The following is a 21,955-nucleotide window of genomic DNA, read 5'->3' on the forward strand; positions in this document are numbered from 1 at the left end:
TTTCTGACTTGTGTAAAACTTAAATAAGGAGTTGTGACATCTGTTTCAGGGCCCTGAAGGGATGGCAATATTCATAATGAAAGGCTTTTGAGGCCTGGATCTACAGAATTCAGAGGAACCAATAAGCGCCATTAGCAAGTACTAGCATATGATTTATTATACCAGATGAGCTAGCACAGACTCTCATTAATGTAGAACTTTTAATGCAAATGAAAAAAGAAATTGCTTTTAAGTTTTCACATCAGTTTGTTCCATTATAAACAATGCCAGTTTTGATTTGCATGGGTTCTCTAAGATAACTACTTTTGTAATAAATTTAAATAAATGTTTGTAAGCCATTTAAAAATTAGCAATTAAATAATAACTACAGACAACCAAATTAGACAGATTCATGTTCTCTGTAGTCAATCAAATGAGTATTTGCATGTTTTGCCTTTCAAACTTTTCTAGCTTGCTTGCCTTTATCTGAGCAGGGCATAATTCTTCCTTCAAAGAAATATATGTCATATGGTTTCAGTCTGTATATAGACACACATCAATACATACTTGACAGTGAGGGATCATAGGAATGATAACAGGCATCTGGGTGGTATAGTGGATAGAGTACTGGACTTGGAATAATGAAGAATTGAGTCTGAATCCTACCTGAAGCAATTACTAGTTGTGTGATTCTAGACAAGTCACTTAACCTTTCTCAGACCCAGTTTCCTCATCTGTAAAATGGTATCAATAAAGGCACCTACCATTCAGGGCTGTTGTGAAGACTCAAACAAATGAGATGTTATATGTAAAGTGCTTTGTAATCTTTACAGAGCTGTATAAATGAGAGTTTTATCAATAGAGAAAACACAGAAGGCATACAGGAAGAAATATATTTATACATGTCACTGTATAGCTATCTATAAAGATATATGAGTGTGCATATGTGTGTGTGAGAAAAAACATCCTTATGTAAATGGCTTTTGCTAATTTAATTTTATTTGGAATGACAAATGGGGGAGGAAGATGCCCAGTATGGGTTTATAAGGGATATTAAGGTAGATGGAATCAGAGGTGGACTAGAGTGACCTACTAACAGTAGATTTATCAAGGATGGTGGGTGTCTAGCTTCAAGCCCAGAACTTCTGACTCATGAATTTGGAGATAATTTCCATTGTATAGAAAACTGTCATCTGTTTTCTTATTCATAGAAATAAGAGGGAAGAAAGACAGAAAAGTCCAAGTTATAAGCAGTAAAGGCAGAGTCAGTAAAACACTCAGTGTAAGGGGGAGGGAAAGTAGTCATATGATTTCAGTCCTCAACTGATCTACTTCCTTCATGTTACAGATGAGGAGAAAGTCCCAAGAAGGTAAAGTGATCTGCCCCAGGTCATGCAGGTCTTAAGTACCAGACACAGGATTTATATCTATTTCTTCTGCCTCCAGATACATGCTTTTTCAACTACCTAATATGCTATAAATATCTACACTCATTCCACTTTGTAGACTGGAATTTTTGTAAATTTTTAAAAATCTCCTTATGTAACACATTAAAAACCACTTAAATGTAAGTCTAACAAGGGGACTACAATTTATTCCATATTCATATAGAATCAGGTTTAAAAGAACAAATGCATTTGAATTATTATGAAAGATAGAAAATGACATTAATGCTATAATGTTCCTTAGCTGAGAAATCTAAAAATGATTTTCATGGTATGACTATCTCAACAGAATATACTAGGCTAATTACCTTAAAAATACAAGTTGGCCTACAGGATTCTGGGGCAGTCCAAATGTGTTTGTTTCCCTGAGTCAAGTATAGAAGAAATTGCCTTTAACTTCCTTATATGACTTAGCAAAAGATTCAGATATCATATGACTATTCTGATAAATCCTTTAAGTGGTAAATAGTTGAATGAAAGTGTTGATTTGTTTTGGCATGAATCAATGTGACTAGATAGACAAGAGATCATTTTTAGTAGCAAGGGTTTACTGACTAAAATATAATAATAAAAATATTGATATTGCTTTCTGCTTTGTACATGGAAGTCTGGGTGGTCTATTCCTGAGATGGCTGAATAAGGAGCAGGGTAGAGAAGGAAATAAAACAAGAAATTAGAAAGATTCCTGGCCTCTGAAAACAAAGCTTCAAAATCCATCATCCAAAGGGAAAAAAGCTATTAAGTTGGTATTCTACTATCCAGGGCAAATTCAATTTGAGTGGTTAAGGGAGCTACAGGGTACCAGTGGTTAAGAAAGCTACCAGAAAGCAGAAAGGCCTCACTACTCCATACTGTTTGGAATAGTGATTTCAAGATACTCACAGAAATGATGGGGCATGAGTCTCCAGGGCTGAGGACACAAAACAGCCCAATCAGATGCAAGACAAATGTTGGCCCATTGCCCAGAAAGTACAAACCTGTGCCTCTACCAGCTCCAGGGAATCCCTGACACCAGGGAAGGAGGTTGTAGTCAAGAGCACAGTAGTAGGGGAAGGCAAGACTTAGGAGACAGGTATCCAAAGTTGGTAGCTGGGCCTAGGAGGGGCCACCCATGCTGTGCTGTACAGGGACAAAACTGGACTACACGCCTTAGAGTCAGTGGTTTGGGAGATAGACATAGGATGGAAGTACTCTTATATCCCCATTCCCTCTTATTTCAGCAGCATGGAGTAAAGCAGTTATAGCTCTAGAAAGAGGTGAAACACAGTCAAGGTGATAGTTGAGTGGCTGGGCATATCAGGAATGGAATCTGATTCTTTGTCCTGAGGATGACATAATTCAGTCATGATAGACACATACTTTATAAAGAGCAGAAGTTGTCTTCCTGAAAAATGCTGTTGTTCTTCCTTTGTTTTTGAAAAGGGCCATTGACATCACAGGTTAATATTGTGATTTGCCCATGAATCAGATTTAAGAGAAGCAGAGGTATCAGCCTCACTCTCTCTTCCACATTTGTCAAAGTCCAGCAGCAAGATAAAAATTAAGATGACTAGTGATGGCCTGAGATCCAGTGGATGACCTTGGTGTCTTTGATGCCTGACCAAGCAGCTTCAGCTGCTTCATCGCCATTGGAACTAATTGTTCTCATCTACCAATCCTGTGAGAAGTCTTCACATGCTTGGGTTGGTTGTCCCCCTTAATTCTCCGATGGGTGTGAGGCTTATTGATTACCTTAACTTGGTTTATACTGCCTGCCAATATGGTTTTACCAGGATGTGGAAACTGTCCATGCTATAGTTTCTTGGAGTTACAAGTAAGAGTTGGGTGATAGGTAGATACCAAAGGTAGATGAGCAGCCCTGAAAAGGGCTCAGCAAGGTCTCACACCTGATAGTCCTCCCTAAACAAAATATAGCCACTTAATATATTCTAATTTTCCACAATTAAAGGTAAAATAACAAATCATGAACTTTTAGCAAATAACAAAGTCAAAGTAAGTTTTTGAATGTTTGATCTTCTTCACAGTAAGCTACTAGTTAATTAATTTTTAGCTAATGAAGATTAGTATTTGTAAGATCTCAGGATAGATTGACTTGCATTAGACAGGACATTAAACGTTAAATCTCAGGCATAGTGTGAGAAGAATTTCCTAAGAGCATATTTTCCATGCTCAAGTGGTCTGCAGATTTTGTCTAGAAAGACATGGCAAAGCTTATTTTGGGGGTTCTTTCTACAATATCTTTAAATTTCATCATTATTGTTTTTGCAAAAACTCCTACTGAAATTAAAAAAATATATATTTTAAAATACATATACTAGGAAATGAAAAACAAGATCTGTATTCTTGATTTATCGATATTTATACACTGATATTTAATCCTGATGTAAGGGTGGACTGGAAAAGAAAAAAAGTTCCAGAAGCAACATTAAAATATAAATGGAACATTAGCACTCCACTGGGAGGTATTCACTGTGCTTACAAAGAGGAATTGTAATTTTTTAAAAAGCTGATCTTCCAAAGCATGAAGCTCAAGCCAAAAGAAAAGGCTAAAGATACTAAGCAGGAAAGAGAGTTTTTTAAAAAAATATTATTTTATTCATACAAAGCCCTTTATACCAAAGGGGGGAAAAAACTCATTATATTCTTATTAAACAGCATCCACTCAGCAGCATGTTGGAACTTTATTTCAAGGCTTGTTTCCTCTTGGCAAATTCAAGGCAAGTAGAAAATACTGCTGCTATGTATGAAAACAGAGTACACAGTTGACAATTAAGGTTAGTTGGCATTTACCTCATTTATAATGATCCAGTGACAGTCATAAGCAACCAAATTAGTCTCCACGACCTAGAATAGAAAACAAACCAGCTGTCAGTCAGCATTACTCATGAAAACCAGATGGATTCTCTCTGCAAATGGGAGACTGAGGGGCAAAAAGAAAACAAAGTTTTGAAAGACCTTTGTAATTCAGTTGAGGATAGCAAACCTTTAACAGCATATTGGGAAAGCATTTCTGTTTCTGTTAGGTTTGCTAATTAAACAGAGAAATGGAATTCAACTTGGGAAATAGCTTAATAATAACAATAATTTGCAAACAAATTGAGTGAGATATAGAAATAAAGATAGAGGCAAGAAAGGCTTAGATAAAATTTTATTATGCCTATATATTAGTGCACACACAGATGTGTATTTATAGATATTTATATAGACATGTTATACAGAGGTTCTCAAAAGTCTTAGTCCAGATTTAAGCTGTTAAAGCATACTATTGTTATGAAATATTGTTGAAATTATTATTAAAGCTTATTAAGCTTTAATGGCTTTAAGCTGCACTAAGAGTTTTGGGAAAACCTGTTATCATTCTATCTCTTAATCTATCAATATAAATAGCATGAATGGCAGTGTTCTGGCTGTATTAGTGAAATCACAAAGTCAAGCCATAAAATCTCAGCGAAAATCACAAAGTCATAAAATCTCAAGGTTATCTGGTGAAATCCAACTCGTACCTGTCAAGGAATCTCCTCTACAACAGTACACTTGAAACTGTCTTACAATAAGGAGCCTGTCCCTCTCAGTCAGATCATTTTAACAGGGGAATGCACTACTCCAGGCAGTTTTTTCCCTTATATTAAATAGATATTTGCCTCTCAATAAGTTCTATTTATCACTTCTATTCCTCTAAGTCCAAGAAGCATAAGTTTAATTCTATGTCTACATGAAAACATTTCAAATATTTGAGGGCAGTTGTCATATGTCCCCTTTCCCTCCCTCCAAATCTTGTCTTCTCCAGGCTGAAAGCCTATAACTAGAAAATCATTTCTCACTAGGCAAAATTTTGTCATTGAATTCTTGTCTTTTTTATTTTTCTGAGGCAATTGGGGTTAAATGACTTGCCCAAGGTCATGGAGCTAGTGAGCATCATATGTCCAAGGTCAGATTTGAACTCAGGTCCTCTTGATTTCAAGGACAGTGCTCTATCTACTGCACCACCTAGCTGCCCCTGAATTCTTGTCTTTTAAAGCCCATTTCAGATGCTATGTTCTCTGTAAAGCTTCTTCTGACTGAAAGATTTTTTTTCCTGCAGATCCCCCATAATGCTGTTTGTTGCTCTCTGTTGTAGCGTATATTGAAACTCTCTTTCTAACTTCCTAGACTGTATGCTCCATGATGTCTGTTTTCTGTCCAGTTATACTCATTAAGATGCTTACATGCTTGCTATTGTCCCTTTAAAATGCATATTTTGTCATTAATAATTCTTCCTAAATCATCTCAATGACAAATTAATAAACTTGCCTTGAATGTGTTCATTTAAACCATTGGTTTAAAAAAAAAGTTGAACAAAACTAAGCAATAGGCTGAAACCTGAGGCATTTCATGAGAGACCTCTATATCCTAATATAAAATTTTATTAAAATATATTTTCTTCTCTGACACTAATAGTAAAAACATTGAAATCTATGGAGAGAATATTGTTACTTCAGTGAAATTTCCTTCATTCCAGAGGTTACTGATGAATCACCAAAAAGCATATTATTTGGATCCATTGTATGTAGACATTGCAACACTATTATTGTCAAATATATAATTGTTAACAATATAATTGTTAGAATAATAATAAATCAGCTGGGTGGCAGAGTAGCCAGGGTTCTGGATTTGGACTAAGGAATACTTGAGTTCAAATACTTCCTCAGGCATTTAACAGCTACTTGACAATGAGCAAGGCATTTAATCTCTGTTGGTCCCAATATCCTAATCTGTAAAATGGGAATAATGGCATTTAAGTTTTCTAGAAGGCTCAAATGAGATAACACACGTAAAACACCTTCAAGTACTAGATGAATGTTATTATTTTATAAATTGAAGAAACTCCCTCACTAATACGAATCAAAAGCTGGTCTCAAAAGTTATAATCACAGTGAGTAGCCTGGGACACTGAGAGATTATTTGACTAGTCTAGTCATATAACCAGTAGGTCTCCAAGTCTGGATTTGAACCTAGATCTTTCTTACCTGAAACCTGTATTCACCAAGGATGGAGAACATGCAGCCTCAAGATCTCATGTGGCCTTCTAGGTCCTTAGTTGAAGCCTTTTGACTGAATCCAAGTTTTATAGAACAAATCCTTTTAAAGGGATTTGATCTGTGAAGTTTGGATTCAGTCAAAGGGCCATACTTGAGGACTTAGAGGGCCACATGTGGCCTTGAGCCCACAGGTTCCCCACCCCCACACTATACCATGATGACTTTATCTTATTTTAGATGGGGAGATTAAGTCTCCTTGTTTCACCTGGGCTGGAGGTGCAGTGGGCCCTTGAAGGCCCAATCCTACTTTGACCTGCTTGGTTTCCAACGTGGGCCATTCCGCCCCTCCTCAGGCAGCTTCTCCACCTCAGCCTGTCTGCTCCAGGGGGCCAACCACATAGGTGCCAGACAGTGTGGTCATCCTTAGTGTATATAAGCTTTAGCCTACTGTAGCTTGGAACTCCCAAACTGAGATGATCCACCAGTCTCAGCCTTCCCAGCAGCAAGGACTACAGTTATGTGTCACCATGTGCAGCCTGTCTTTTACAAAATCTTTCTCTCTCATTAGGAACTTAATCATCAGCAAATATGAACATATAAAGAAAAAATAATCAAATGTTTCATATAGTTGCTCACTCATCATACATATTTTTGAAAACTCTTCATGAAGTTGAAAAGGTATTTGAAAAAGTTTAAATTTATTGAGATGATTTCTGTGTTAGAAGTGACAGATATATCTATATGTATGTATATGTATGTGTGTGTGTGTGTGTGTGTGTGTGTGTGTATATATATATATATATATATATGTATATAATATTGCAAACTGGCCTTCTAATAAGAATGAGACAACAGATAGACAAAAATATACTATATCAGTATCTCAAGATATTAAAAGAACCAGAAGAGGATTTAAAATATATTTTGTTGATTATTTTTGGGAAACAGTGGAATAAAAATATAAAAAAAATGAGTATGCATGGGGGGTGGTATCTGTGTCTAGGGAGGGAGTGCTTATGTTGACTAAATCATGGCTGTATCAAAGTATCAACATATACTTTACTGAGAGGTCTTCGAAGTAGAGTCACTTGTTCATTAACATAACCTTTTTGTGATTTACGATAAATTTTTTTTGTTTTGCTTTGTTTTTTTTGTTTGTTTTGCTTTTTGTTTTTGCTAGGCAATGGGGTTAACTGACCTGCCCAGGGTCACACAGGTAGTAAGTGTTATGTGTCTGAGGCTGGATTTGAACTTAGGTCATCCTGAATCCAGGGCCGGTGCTTTATCCACTGCACCACCTAGCTGCCCCAATAACAAGTTTTTTAATACCTTCTTTTTTCCATTTCTAAAATTCAAGACTTTTCTATGAAGAACCAGGATGCTTAACATTTATTATTCAACACATCACATTTAATCCTTTTAAATATATATTAAAATGCATATTTAAAAAAATAGATAATAAAGACTTTCAGGCTTTGCAGAATTCTTAAATTGTGAATCATACAGGCTAAAAGTAGTAACAGCAATTCATGGTTATGTAGTGTTTTAAAGTTTGTCTCCTAGTCATCTCACTGGAATCCTGTAAAATAGGTAGAGATTTATAAACCCAGATGTTAACAGCATAAAAGTTTGAAGAGTTTTGGGAACCTTTCATTTTTAAATGAATAGGTTTACTTAATATTGTAAGGACCATATGTACATATTCCAGCCTGGATCCTGCTGTACTCTAACAGAGTAACTCAAGTATAATAGAAAGGAGGCATCTTTGCTCAAAGTCCCCCTACCTACCCACCCACCTCAAGGAGCTATATATTAAGGGGATTGAGCAAAGAAAAAAAATTACTCTCAAAACACCAGCAATGAACAAAGACACACCATCTGTCACACCCAAGAACTCTAGAAGTCTTACATCTTTAGAAATGCCTGGCAGTTTATCCCCATACCTTTCGTTACTCATTCTCAAATCTTCTATTGAGCAAAATGCAAGACAATCTCATATGGAAAAAATAACAACAAACCTCACCTCACTGCCAAGCTATCTATCTCATTGGTAATAAATTCATGTGAAATACGTCCTATAATGACATAAGACAGTGTAATTAAATAAATAATTACCACAGGTTATTCTTCACTCTGCCTGGAGTTTAAGAAGATTGCCCTGGCTTCCTTTGCAGAACTACCTGAAAAGTCTAAACACTGGCAATATAAGTGATCCCTTAGGGCTAGGTCAATGGCTTTTTGTAGCTTCATCAGGGCAGATGGAAGGCTGCTTGTCTCTTTGCTCCACTTCTAAAATTTCAAGGTGAAACCAACGCACAGTATGTATTGTGGAAGAGAAACCACCCAAAATAAGTAGTGAATTCTAAGCATGTGACTAGTTAATATTAAAGAAATATATCTTCCCTTCCTCTCCTCTGCTAATATCCCTCCTACCTCATGCATCAAATGAAAACATGGTTCAGATCATTGGGTTTTGTTTTACTATGTTTTTCATCCTTTAGCACATTTCTAAAAGTTCTACAATTTTCTTGAAAATAGAATAAAACAAAACAAACATGTCCAGAAAGCAGATAGGGAAGATGGCGGTGTGGTGGGAAACAAAATAAGAGTCTTCCCAACAAAATGTAATGGTGTTGTGTTTGCAAGCATGCTGGTGGAAGTAGTGAGGTGGGATAGGCTGACCTCTAAGCTGCAAATGTAGTAAGGAACAAACGAAGAGAAAGAAAAGATGAATGTAAAAGTAGAGGAAAATGAAAAGGATGAGAGAAACAGTCACAAAGATTTCAAGGCAGACGGGTATGTGTCCTGTCTTAATATCTGCCATTACTTTTATCCAAAATGAAAGGCAATGGAGAAGATAATTTTTTAAAAAGTCTTTATTTTCAGTCTTTGTTTCATGACCATTTTACAGCAAATTGTCATAAAAGAAAAAAAATAAAAAGATTGTGATTTCTAAAATATGTTAATATATAATAAACCAAAAGAATATAATTTCTAAAATGTGTTAATATATAACAATCTAAAAGAAGTATTATACCAACAAAGTGAAAAAGATAAAGTAAATTTAATCAGTTGGCCTAAACTACTCTATAATTAAATGCATAGGTAGTACTCTAGTTAATTGTGGCAAACAGATGGTCATGAATGATTTAATATGTCCTTATATCACTCTTGTTTTTTTGTCCTTACTCTTTCATTTAAAATTTTATGTTCCAAATATTTCCTGCTACCAAATTTTTGCTCAGAGAACATTGCAGGGTTGCTATATTCCTTTGATAGCCAAGGTATTTATGAACTTACTGTGCAAAAACCATAGGTGACTGAGTATAGAAATTATCGAAGTATGGTTCCACAATACAATTCTGCCACAAATACCATTTGTTTTCAGTATTGTAAGTCTCTGAAGTGCAGTGCAACACTTTGGTCATGCCAAAGTGTTTAGAACATCCATACTTATTGGACAAAGGTACAAAGCTTTGGCATTAAGGCACATACAATGACAATATGAAGTCCTATTTCTTTTTGCTAAGATATAAATGTATATGGTTTGGAACCTGGATAGGGATTCATATTTTTTCCCCTTTTCTTTTAATTTTTTTTCCTTGCAAGAATAAAAGCAACAGAATAGAGAGATACTGCAGAGATTTTTTTTTTTTAATTTAATGCAGTCTTTGACTCCCAAGGAAATCCAGCAGATGGCATCAGTAATCCCTTGTGAAGATAATGGCCAGCATGATAACATTCTGAAAAGACCTTTTTTTTTTTTTTTGTATTTTCCCTTGAGCTCAGCATGGTTCCTAAATTCTCTTCCCTTTTTATCCAAGCAGTCACTACAGTACTACTCTATGCCTGTTGCTTTGTAGTCTTTGCTCTGATCTTCCAGCTGGAAGACCACTCACATGTCTTTGTCCAAATCCAATAATGATTACTGCCAATGTTATTTCATAAACGGATATTATTGTTATGGTTATTGCTGGGTAGTTGGGTCTTCCTTCCTACATTCCTTAAAAGATGGAGATATGCCATCTTTGAGATTTAGCCAACACTTTTCTACCTGCTCTTCTGTAATGCACAAATAGGGTACTAATATAAGAAAATAGAGAATTTAGATGGTGTCTGTGGGAAGCCCATGTCTTTGAGCTCTGTGTTACTGAGGAAGAACTGAACTGCTAACTGATGCCTTTCAAGTGGTCACTGATTATCCTTTTCCTGGGAGGAACTCTTTTTTTTTTTAACTTTTCAGAAACTACTTTTTTCTCTCTCTCTCTCTCTCTTTTCTCTCTATGCCTATGAAGAATAGCTAATGAAAGGGAGAGGATCAGTGTCTCACAATGTAAAACAGGAAAAAGGGGAAAGGAAAAATTAAATTGTGTCTATGGGTACAATCTTTCAATCAGTTCTTATCACTTCAGTCTTAGATGCTCTTTCTAATTTAAAAATAAAGTTAACTAATTAATAAGCATCCATTAAGCACCTGCTATCTGTCAAACTCTGTGCTCCCTGTAGGGAAAACGATACCAAAATGAACAAGTTCCTGCCCTCAAGGAGTTTACATTCTGTTGGTAGAGATAATAAGTACATATATAAATATTGTAAAGGTCAATGGAATCAACCACACCATGGAACTATCTCTTCATTTCAGTTATTCTTTTCTCCTCCTGGCTTAGCTCTTCTTGTCTTTATAATGGTTTGGCTTTGCTGAAAATGATCTGCAAATGGATTCTTTTGCTTGCTCTGTTACAATGGCATGTAAAACCATAGGCTTAAGAAAAAGAAAGAATCTCAAGAATCATCTAGTACAAGTCTCAATGAATCTCTTCTATAATGGTCCCTACCTATAGAATTTGAGTTTCTGCTTTAAGAACTTTGGTAATCAGGAGCTCCTCCTTACCTAGAGATGCCTCTTACATTTTGGAGAACTGTTTTTTAGAAAGATTTGGTTATGTTGAGCAGAAATTTGCCTCACCATAATGCCCACCCATTTATTCTTGTTTAGTTCTCCCATGTCAAGTAAAATGATTCCTACTCCACATGATAGCATTAAATAGGTCAACTATTATCATAGCCCTTTAAGTTTTCTCTTCTTGAAACTCAAAATTCTAGTTTTTTCAACCAGGTCTTATATGACATGCTTTTCAATACCTTCCTGGTCACTCTCCTCTGGATGAACAATAGTTAAAGAAAAAAAAAAACAAACAAAAAACCTCCTAAAATGTAGCAACCAAAACTGGATGCCATTTTCTCTATGTGGTCTTACTAGGGCAGTAGGACTATCATTTCCCTTGCTCTTGACATTGCTTTTATAAACACAATGTAAGTTATCAAGGCCCTTCTTTTTCAATTTCATTTATTTTTGCTGTATTTTAAATTCTGAACTGCCTCCCACACTCCTCTCTCTCTCTCTCTTCTCTCTGTGTGTGTGTGTGTGTGTGTGTGTGTGTCCATATTATGCATACTGGAGAAGGATACCATCTTCCTTCATAGGTACTTTGTGGGTGATTTGAGTATTTATAGCACTAAAATAACTTAGTTATTCATAGTTATTCTTTGAACAATATTGTTGTTATTGTATATAACATTATCTTGGTTCTGCTCATTTCACTCTTCATTATTTCATGCAAATATTTTCATGGTTTTTTTTTCTAAAATCAACCTGCTGTTAAAGAAAAAAAAATAGGACATGTAGGGTTTTGCCCCCTCTTCCCTGATCGTGTTGGGAAACAGACTCAATAGGTATTGCTGGGTCAAAGGCTATGTACAGTTTAATAACATTTGGGGCATAATTCCAGATTGCTCTCCAAGATGGCTGCATAAGTTCTACCAGCAGTATATTAGTGTCCAAATTTTTCCACATCCCCTATAAGATTTGATATTTTCCCCTTTTGAAATTTTAGCGAAAAGCTGGGTGAAAAGCTGTTTTAATATGCATTTCTTTAATCCATAATGATTTAGAGCATTTAATCATAGGACTATATAAAGCTTGGATTTCTTCATTGAAAAACTATCCGTATATTTGACCGTTTGTCAATTGAAGAATGATTCATATTCTTACAAATTTGACAAAGTTCTCTATATATTTAAGATGAGATCTTTATCTGAGAAAATGTCTATAACATCCCTCTCCCAATTTTCTGCCTTTTTTTCTAATCTTGCCTACATTGGTTTTATTTGTACAAAATTTCTTTTTAATTTATTGTAATAAAAACTATCCATGTTAAATCTTGTAATACTATCAATTTCTTGTTTATTCATAAATTCTTCTCCTACCCACAAGTATTCTAGGCAAGATTTCATGGTGTGTTTTTTTTTAAATTTAACTTATGATATCTCCTTTATGTGTAGGTCCTGTATCCATTTTGACCTTATCTTGGTAAATGGTGTGATATATTCATCTATACCCAATTTCTGGCATACTGCTTTCTAGTTTTCCCAACAATTTCTTCCAAATAGTGAATTCTTATCCTAAAAGCCTAAATCTTTGCATTTGTCAAATATAAGGTTACTATACTCATTTACTACTTTGTGTATTGTATGTCTACTGCATTCCACTGATCCACCTTTCTATTTCTTAACCAGTACCAGATAGTTTTGATAATTAGTGTCTTATAATATAGTTACGATCTGATACTTTTAAAACTCCTTTACATTTTTTCCATTAATTGCTTGATATTCTCAACCTTTCGTTCTTCCAAATAAATTTTGTTAATTTTTTCTAGCTTTATGAAATATTTTTTGGTAATTCAATTGGGAAGACATTGAATAAGTAGATTAATTTAGATAGAATTTTCATTTTTATCATATTGGCTCTATCTAACTACAAACAATGTTTCTCCAATTACTTAAATCTGACTTTATTTGCATAAAAATGTCTTATAATTATTTTCATGTAGCTCCTTTGTTTGTCTTTGCAGGTGTATTTCTAGGTATTTTATGCTGTTTACAATTATTTTAAATGTGGTATCTCTTTAAATGGGGAAGCTGTGAGACTACAATATATCACAATGATTATACAGCGTAATCAAGCAAGATTTATATCAGGAATGAAGGAATGGTAAACATAAGAAAAACCTATTAGCATAATTGATTATATCGATAATAAAAGTAACAAAAAAATCTATCAATAGAAGCAGAAAAGGCTTTTGATAAAATAGAACACTCATTCCTACTTTTAAAAAATCACTTGAAAACATAGGTATAAATAGATTTTTCCTTAAAAATGATAAGAAGCATCCACCTTAAATCAATAGCAAGCATTATTTGTAATGAGGATAGGCTAGAAGCCTTCCCAATAAGATCAGGAGTGAAACATGGATGCCTATTATCACCAATATCATTTAATATTATATTAGAAATGTTAGCAATAGCAGGGCTCTTTGTGCAACCAGCATGTTCTTGCTCTTCCTTACCCACAGCCATGCTCCATCTGGTCAGCGCACCTGGGCCCTGCATCCAGTGCCAGCATAGGGCCCTACAATTTTCCCTTGATCAGCTGTCTGACCCTACTACTCTATGGGGAGAAAGTTCCTGAAGCTGAGGCTACCTCCAACACAGCCACCCCCAGGGCTTTTTGTTTGTTGATTCAGAGGTGGTGATTCAAGTTTGTTGATTCACTTCAATCAAACCAGACCACCACTAGGTGAGGTCAAGTCTTTCCTAACATCCTCCCAAGTTGCCATAGGCTGGACAACAGCTTTACCCTGATTTTGAATTTTCTGCTGTGCTAAAGTTCATTTTGAGGCATTATTTAAATTGTTCTTTGAAGAATTTGGGAGAGCCAAGTAAGTTCCTGCCTTATTCTACCATCTTCCCAGAATCCTCTCATCATAAACCTTTTTGACTATCAAATTTCATTGCTGATGCACGTCAAGTACAGAATTGTTGAATATCAGAAGAAGGGAATTTTGAGGTCATTTAGTCCAACCACTATACTTCATAGATATTTAAACTTCGGCCTAGAGACATGAAATAGCTTGATCAGGTCTTAACAGCTAGTCTGAACGAAGACGAATCTGAAGCCAGCTCAGTTATATAAAAGCAGAGTGGTAATAAAGTCAAGATTCTTGAGTCAATCAATACCCATTAAACACCACTCTGTTTCAGGAACTCAGGTTTCAGGTACAGTATTAGACGGCTACAGAAATCATAGTCCCCAGGACAACGTGAAGGAATAATCACAAACAAATTATGACTAACGGGAAAAGTAACTCAACAAGATGCTCTGTTAATAGTGGATGAGCAGTAACATCATACATAAAATGAAAAATTGCCAATTCAATTTCATTTTTCAGATTCATTTGCTATTAAAAGCTTTGTATCAATAACTTTATTTTCAATTTTATTTACAAAAGTTAAGAAACACAAAGTGCACTTCATTCATTTATAATACAACTATGACAGCATGGTACAGTGGATAACATGCTCATCCTGTCATCAGGAAGACGTGGATTTGATTTTCTCCTTAGATACTTAATTCTACAACTTCTGGTAAGTTATTTAATCTTTCTGCACCTCTTTTTCCTCATCTGTAGACTAGGCATAAGCGTTGCACCTACCTAACAGAGTCATTGTGAGGAACAAATAAAATAATGTATTTAAAGAACGTTATAAGCCTTAAAGTGCTGTATCAATGTGAGCTATTATGATTAATGGGCCCCTTCTATTGAAGTTCTTCATTATTGTTTCATCATGGCATCAAGGAACTCCAGGTTCTCAAAGACAATACTTTGTTTTTGAATGATTGCATTCTAGAAGGTTGTAATGCCATTGCTTAGTCACTGTTTCTCAAAATAGAAAAGTAAATGTTGCAGTTTGCAAAATTATTATGTTTAATTATATTCTGGTATACTTAGAATTCTTCATGAAAATTCATGGAAAGAAAATTCTAGGTAATATGTGAAACTCAGGTTCTCCATCCTTCCTATCAAGCTGCAGGGGTATTAAGAATGGGCTCAGTGACAAACTCTCTCTTGACAGAAGGCCAGTTCAGCTAAGTTCAGAGAGGCTTACTACCCAAGTGACTAAAGGGTGATTAATATTTGGCCTCCAGTAACCTTCAAAGAACATCTACAAATTGTAGAGTGATAGACATGAGTAGTGAGAGTAAATTAGGTTCAAACAATCAAACATACAAGTACAAGATGGGGAAGAAATGATTAGAAACCCATTTGTTTGAAAAAGATTGGGTAGGACTACAATGTGAGTTAATAATGTGATGTGAAAGCCAAAAATAAAATTAATAAGATCTTGGGCTGCACTGAGAGACAGCGATTAAAGCAATAAGGAGCTTATAGTTCTACTTTATTCTGACCTGATCAGACCACAACTAGAGCACTGTATTCAGCTCAAGGCGCCACAGTTTAGAAAGGACATCGATATGCTCTCATGCTTACTATCTGTATGATCATGGGCAAATCCTCTCCCTGAAATTCAGGTTTCTCATCTACGAAATGAAGTAGTGGGACACAATGATCTCTGAGATCCACTATCTCTTTGATCTCATAAAAATATCCAGAGGAAGATCGCTATGGTGAAGGGCTTTGAGGTTATGTTATATGAGGATCTGGTGAAGGAACAGAGGATCATTAGTCTGGAGAAGTGAAGACGTGGAGGAAATGATTACTGTCTTCAAGTGTTCAAAAGCATGTCACATAGGAGTGGGACTGGAAATATACTGATTCACATCAGAAAGCAGAACTAGGATTAATGGATGTAAGTTGCAAAGAGGCGACTTTATAACTTTATTTTAGATGTCAGGGCAAATACATACATACATATATATACATACATACATATGTATATATATATATATGTACACATATATGGAGACATATATAATATACAAATATATAGATATATCTACATACATATGGATATATATTATATGAATACATAGACATATCTCTATACATTGTTTCTAACTAATGACATTCATATACCAGAACTTGTTTAGTCATTTTCTAGTTGATGGATATTTACTGTTTCTAGTTCTTTACTACTAGAAAAAGTGCTGCAATGATTTGTTGTATATGAGGACTTTTCTGTTATCATTGACCTTCTTGGGGCATATTCTATGGATATAGATAAGCATAAGCAATGGACATATACACAAATATATATGTATGTATATACATGTATATATAAACACAAATATATATAGATTTTATACATATAAAAATATATAGGTTTTATATAGATAGATATACAAATTATGTGTGTGTGTATATATATATGTATATATGTATATATATATATATATATATATATATATATATATATGGGAAGAGAGAAAAAGAGAGAGAGAGAGAGAGAGAGAGAGAGAGAGAGAGAGAGAGAGAGAGAGAGAGAGAGAGAGAGAGAGAGAGCACTTTGTAACTATTAGCTGTTCAAAAGTAGAATGAGCTTCCTTGGAAAGTGATGAATTCCTTCTCCCTGAAATTCTTCAAGCAGAAGGTGGATGACCACTTAGGTGTGCTACGGTGAACATTTCTTTCAGTGGTCTAAATGACTACTGAGGTTCCTTCAAACTCTCAAATTTTCTGAATGTGATTATGAAATAATAGCTCCTTGAATATCAAAGTTAGGAGAACCTTTTCTGTCACACATGGTCTACTGACAACCTTTTCTGAAGTCTTCAGGTTCATTTCTGAAAGAGCATTAGTTCAGTTTCAGGTAGCCATGACCAAATTCAACACTTTTCTATTGTTGTTTAGATTCAAAGTTTGCTCTTTGTGACTTCATAATGAACTGACTCATTCTAGTGGAGGGCATGCACTTGTCAATAAAACCATGGGTTCTTGAAGTGCAAATTCCACAGACAATGGTTGTCCAACTTTATCAAATTTCCTTAAATCTTAGATCAAATTTATTTGACTAAATACTGGGTGAGTTATACTTATTTAAAATTGTGGCTATTTGTGGAGCAGTTATTGATCTGTTCATTTTATGACAACAGCTGTTTTGTTGATTTCTTACATATACATAACTATTGAAATTCCCATTTAATATGTTAAAAAGTGACTAAAATGTCCCTACTTCTTGATCCAGAAATTTCCCTACTTAGCATATGCCCCAAGAAGGTCATTGATAACAGAAAAGTCCTCTTATACAACAAATCATTGCAGCACTTTTTCTAGTAGTAAAGAACTAGAAACAGTAAATATCCATCAAGTAGGAAATAACTAAACAAGTTCTGGTATATGAATGTTATTAGTTAGAAACAATGACAAGGATGAACACATAGAATTTCAGGAAGATATGTGTGTTCTGAGGCAAAGTCAATTAAGTAGAATGAGGAAAACAAACTGTACAAACTGACTACACCAATGAAAATGGGGGGGATGGCACAAGTAAAACTATCAAAACTGAAGTCTTTGAAATTATAATTATCAACCTTGACCCTTAAGAAGCAATATGTTGCAATTCTGTCTTTGCAGAGGTAGGAGAGAATGGCTATGAAATATTAGAGAACAATTCATACATTTTTAATATGTTGATTAGCATTGCTGAACTGTTTTTTTTTCTTTTTTTATTCTTTGGTGTAAGGTATGGTTCTCTGGGATTTGGAGTGGAGAGATAAAGTGGGAATGTTGTTTATGAAAAATAAAAGATATCACTAAAACATTTTTAAAGTGAATATTCAAAATGAATTTGTAAATGACCTCAAGATTCAACTTGGGTGAATGTTTGGAGGTAATTAAAAAAACTCCTTTATATAATCTTGTTTTATTATTAGGTCCCTTTCACTAAAGAATAGAATTATGGTTTTATAAAAGGAAATAGGGAAAACTAATTTCAAGGATAATCTAGCTTTAAAGAAGAAAATTGGTTTTTTCCAATAAATAATGAATTTCATATTGATGTAATTCTCTGTACATATCATATTTGAACAAGTTCGTATATGTTTGGAATATATTTTCTTTAGTTCTTATTGGGATTTTATGAACAAGAATAGGGATAGTATTGGATCTGTGATTTCATTGATGTAATCCTAGATGAGGCAACTCCTTCCATCAGTGTGGTTCAGTACCTTTTCTGCAAGTTACAATCTTAGAAATTTGCCTAGAACACTTGTGGGTTAAGTGATTTTCCCAAGTATCAGAAGTGAAACTTAAACTCTATTCCTGGCTCCAATGCCAGAAAAATTGAAATGGAAAGGTTAATTGATGGCGCAGGAACACTGGAGAATAGTGTCAGAAAATAACTATTTAGTCTAAGATTGACAGAGGGAATAGGAATTGTGACCCGTAGCTCAAATTTCCACTCCTTGCATCCATTACACAATTGGGGAGCTAGGTAGTTCACAAAAATGGCAAAGCTTTGTTCTGTTTTTCACTTTCTGAATGCAGTGGAAAAGCAAAGCAAATCTGGAAAAGAAAATGCCTTCTGTCTGTTAGTGGGTAGCCAGACTAATAGCTCTTTAGGAGGTCAATAAGTATTTCCAATTTTATAAACAAACAGCAGAAATTGAAATAATAAAATTCATTCATCCAATACCTAAACCTGTAAGAATATCATATTAGAAATAGTAAGCATAATAATCCAAATATGGTACTCTCTAAATTAAACAAATGGTACAAAAGATTGATAAAACTTGGTTCTGTGTAGGTAGTCTATCAATTACTGAAAGATCAACCATCAAGAAGCTGTGAGGCTGACAGGAATCAACAGTAGGAAATATGAAGAGAGGAAGCACAGCAAAGTGGATAGACTTCTTTGAAATCAAGAGGACGTTAGTCTGAACAACTGTGGATAAATCGCCTAACCTTTCTTGGCCATGAAAGAGATCTGAAAATTGGAAACTTTCTTAAAAATTCCAAATGTGGGGATAGAAGTTTCCTTCCCATCCAAGTTTAGATAATTTTGGAAAACACAGCATCAGCAAACATTGTATTATACTACTTTAGGCAAATGGGGACATTCCTGGAAGCTAATCTTTTGCCATTTTCCCCAATGCATATTTTTCAAAGACTTCTGAATTTCTTGGAATTCTTATTAAGAATGTCAAATACAAAAAAAAGTCAAATACACCAATAATTATATTTATTAGCATGTATAATTATTTTAAAAGCAGTGCATAATCAATGGGAAAAGCCTTCTAGAATAAAATCATTAGAAAACAACTAACATAGCTTATTAATCTATTCCATTTATCTTAAATTTAAGTTGAAAGGGAACTATATATACACACATACATACATACATACGTACATACACACACACACACACATACACATATATATTCTTTCAAATTCAGCATATAGATTGTTAGGGCTAGAAGAAAAGTTAGAGATCATTGACTGGAAGTAATGCTTCCTCCTCCTCCTCCTCCAATTTCTTAAATACTATAGGGTTTTTTTAAAGAAATTTTAAAAATTGGGGGCAAAGCCCAGATGGCAGAGTGGCTGATCAGAGGGGGATTGCAGGGATCTCTCTGCTGGTGCAGGATTCTCTTGCTTTTCCTGTGCTTGGATCTGGGTCACAGTTCTGTTTGGTGATCCTGGGGCGAGGAGGAGCGCTGGTGTGGTGGAGCTTGTAGTGGCTATGGAGATTAAATCTTCCTCACAGTTCCAAGGCAGAAAAGTGTGCTTGTGGTCACTCATAGACCAGAGCACAGGCCAGGAAAGGAGTAAAAACCTCGCCCTTGATCATAGCACCTTGGAAAAACTGAAAATTTACAGATCCCTAGAAGTATCTCTGAAAACAGCTGCAGAAAACCCCTGAAGCTTGGGACAGTACATTCTTCACACTGGAAACAGACTTCTACCTTATAACTCAAGTAATTGCCCAGGATCATGAGCAAGCAGTGCAAAAAGAGTCAGACTATATTATCTTACTTTGGTGACAAAGAAGATCAAAACGCACAACCAGAAGAAGACAATGAAGCCAAAGCTCCTACATCCAAAGACTCCAAGACAAATATTGATTGGTCCCAGGCCATGGAAGAGCTCAAAAAGGGTTTTGAGAAGCAAGTAAGAGAACTAGAGGAAAAACTGAGAGAAAAATACTGAAGAAAACAACACCTTGAAAAATAGCCTAACCCAAATGGCAAAAGAGGTCCAAAAAGCCAATGAAGAGAAGAATGCCCTAAAAAGCAAAATTGGCCAAATGGAAAAGGAAGTCCAAAAGCTTACTGAAGAAAATACTTCCTTAAAAATCAGGATACAGCAATTGGAAGATAGTGACTTTATGAGAAATCAAGACACTGTAAAACAAATCCAAAAGAATGAAAAACTAGAAAACAAAATGAAATATCTCATTGGAAATCAACTGACCTGGAAAATAGATCCAGGAGAGAGAATTTAAAAATTATTGGGCTATCTGAAAGCCATGATCAAAAAAAAGAGCCTAGACATCATCTTTCAAGAAATTGTGAAGGAAAACGGCCCTGATATTTTAGAGCCAGAGGGCTAAATAGAAATTGAAAGAATCCACCGATCTACTCCTGAAAGCTATCCTCAAAGGAAAACTCCTAGGAATATTATAGATAAATTCCAGAGTACCCAGGTCAAGGAGAAAATATTGCAAGCAGCCAGAAGGAAACAATTCAAGTATTGTGGAAACACAATCAGGATAACACAAGATTTAGCAGCTTTTACATTAAAGGACGGGAGGACATGGAATATGATATTCCAGAGGGCAAAGGAGATAGAATTACAACCAAGAATCACCTACCCACCAAGACTGAGTATAATCCTTCAGGGGAAAAAAATGGTCATTTAGTGAAATAGAGGACTTTCAAGCATTCTTGATGAAAAGACCAGAACTGAATAGAAAATTTGACTTTCAAATACAAGACTCAAGTGGAACGTGAAGAGGTGAACAGGAAAGAGAAATCATAAGAGACTTATTAAGGTTGAACTGTTTACATTCCTGCATGGAAAGATGGTATTTATAACTCATGAGACCTTTGTCAGTATTAGGGTAGTTGGAGGGGAAAAATTATATGTATGTGTATATAGATATAGATATAGATACAGTGATAAATAGATAGATAGATAGATAGATAGATAGATAGATAGATAGATAGATGGATAGATAGATAGATAGATAGATAGATAGATAGATAGATAGATAGATAGATAGATAGATAGATAGATGGCACAGGGTGAGTTGAAGATGAAGGGGTCATATCTCGAGAATAAAAATAAAAGGTGAGAGAGGATTATACTGGGAGAGGGAGAAAGGGAGAGGTAGAACGGGGTAAATTATCTGACAAAAAAACAGAAAAGAAAAGGTGCTTACAGTGGAGAGGAAACAGGTAAGGTGAGAAGGAATAAGTGAATATTATTCTCATAGGATTTGGCTTAAGGAGGGAATAACATACACACTCAATTGGTTATGGAAATCTGTCTTACCCTACAGGAAAATAGAGGAAGAGGGGAACAAGAGAGCAGGGGAATGATAGAAAGGAGGGCAGATCGGGAAAGGGGGTAATCAGAAGCAAGCAATTCTGAGGAGGGACAGGGTCAAAAGAAAGAATAGACTATATGGGGGGGTAGGATAGGATTAAGGGAA

At 35.1% G+C, this 21,955-nt stretch overlaps 1 protein-coding gene across 2 annotated transcripts in view; it reads right to left on the reverse strand.

The window, feature by feature from the left end:
- The window catches only part of GRID2 (glutamate ionotropic receptor delta type subunit 2), a 1,695,829-nt gene that overhangs the window by 663,961 nt on the left and 1,009,913 nt on the right, over positions 1–21,955 (reverse strand). For both annotated transcript variants that reach the window (XM_021008407.2, XM_021008405.2), the window contains exon 5: positions 4,215–4,268. In XM_021008407.2, the coding sequence (XP_020864066.1) occupies positions 4,215–4,268 (54 nt within the window). The remainder of the gene's footprint in view (positions 1–4,214; positions 4,269–21,955) is intronic.

Source organism: Phascolarctos cinereus, unplaced genomic scaffold (assembly GCF_003287225.1).
Source record: "Phascolarctos cinereus isolate Bilbo 61053 unplaced genomic scaffold, phaCin_HiC Scaffold_9;HRSCAF=440, whole genome shotgun sequence".
NCBI classification, from domain to species: domain Eukaryota; kingdom Metazoa; phylum Chordata; class Mammalia; order Diprotodontia; family Phascolarctidae; genus Phascolarctos; species Phascolarctos cinereus.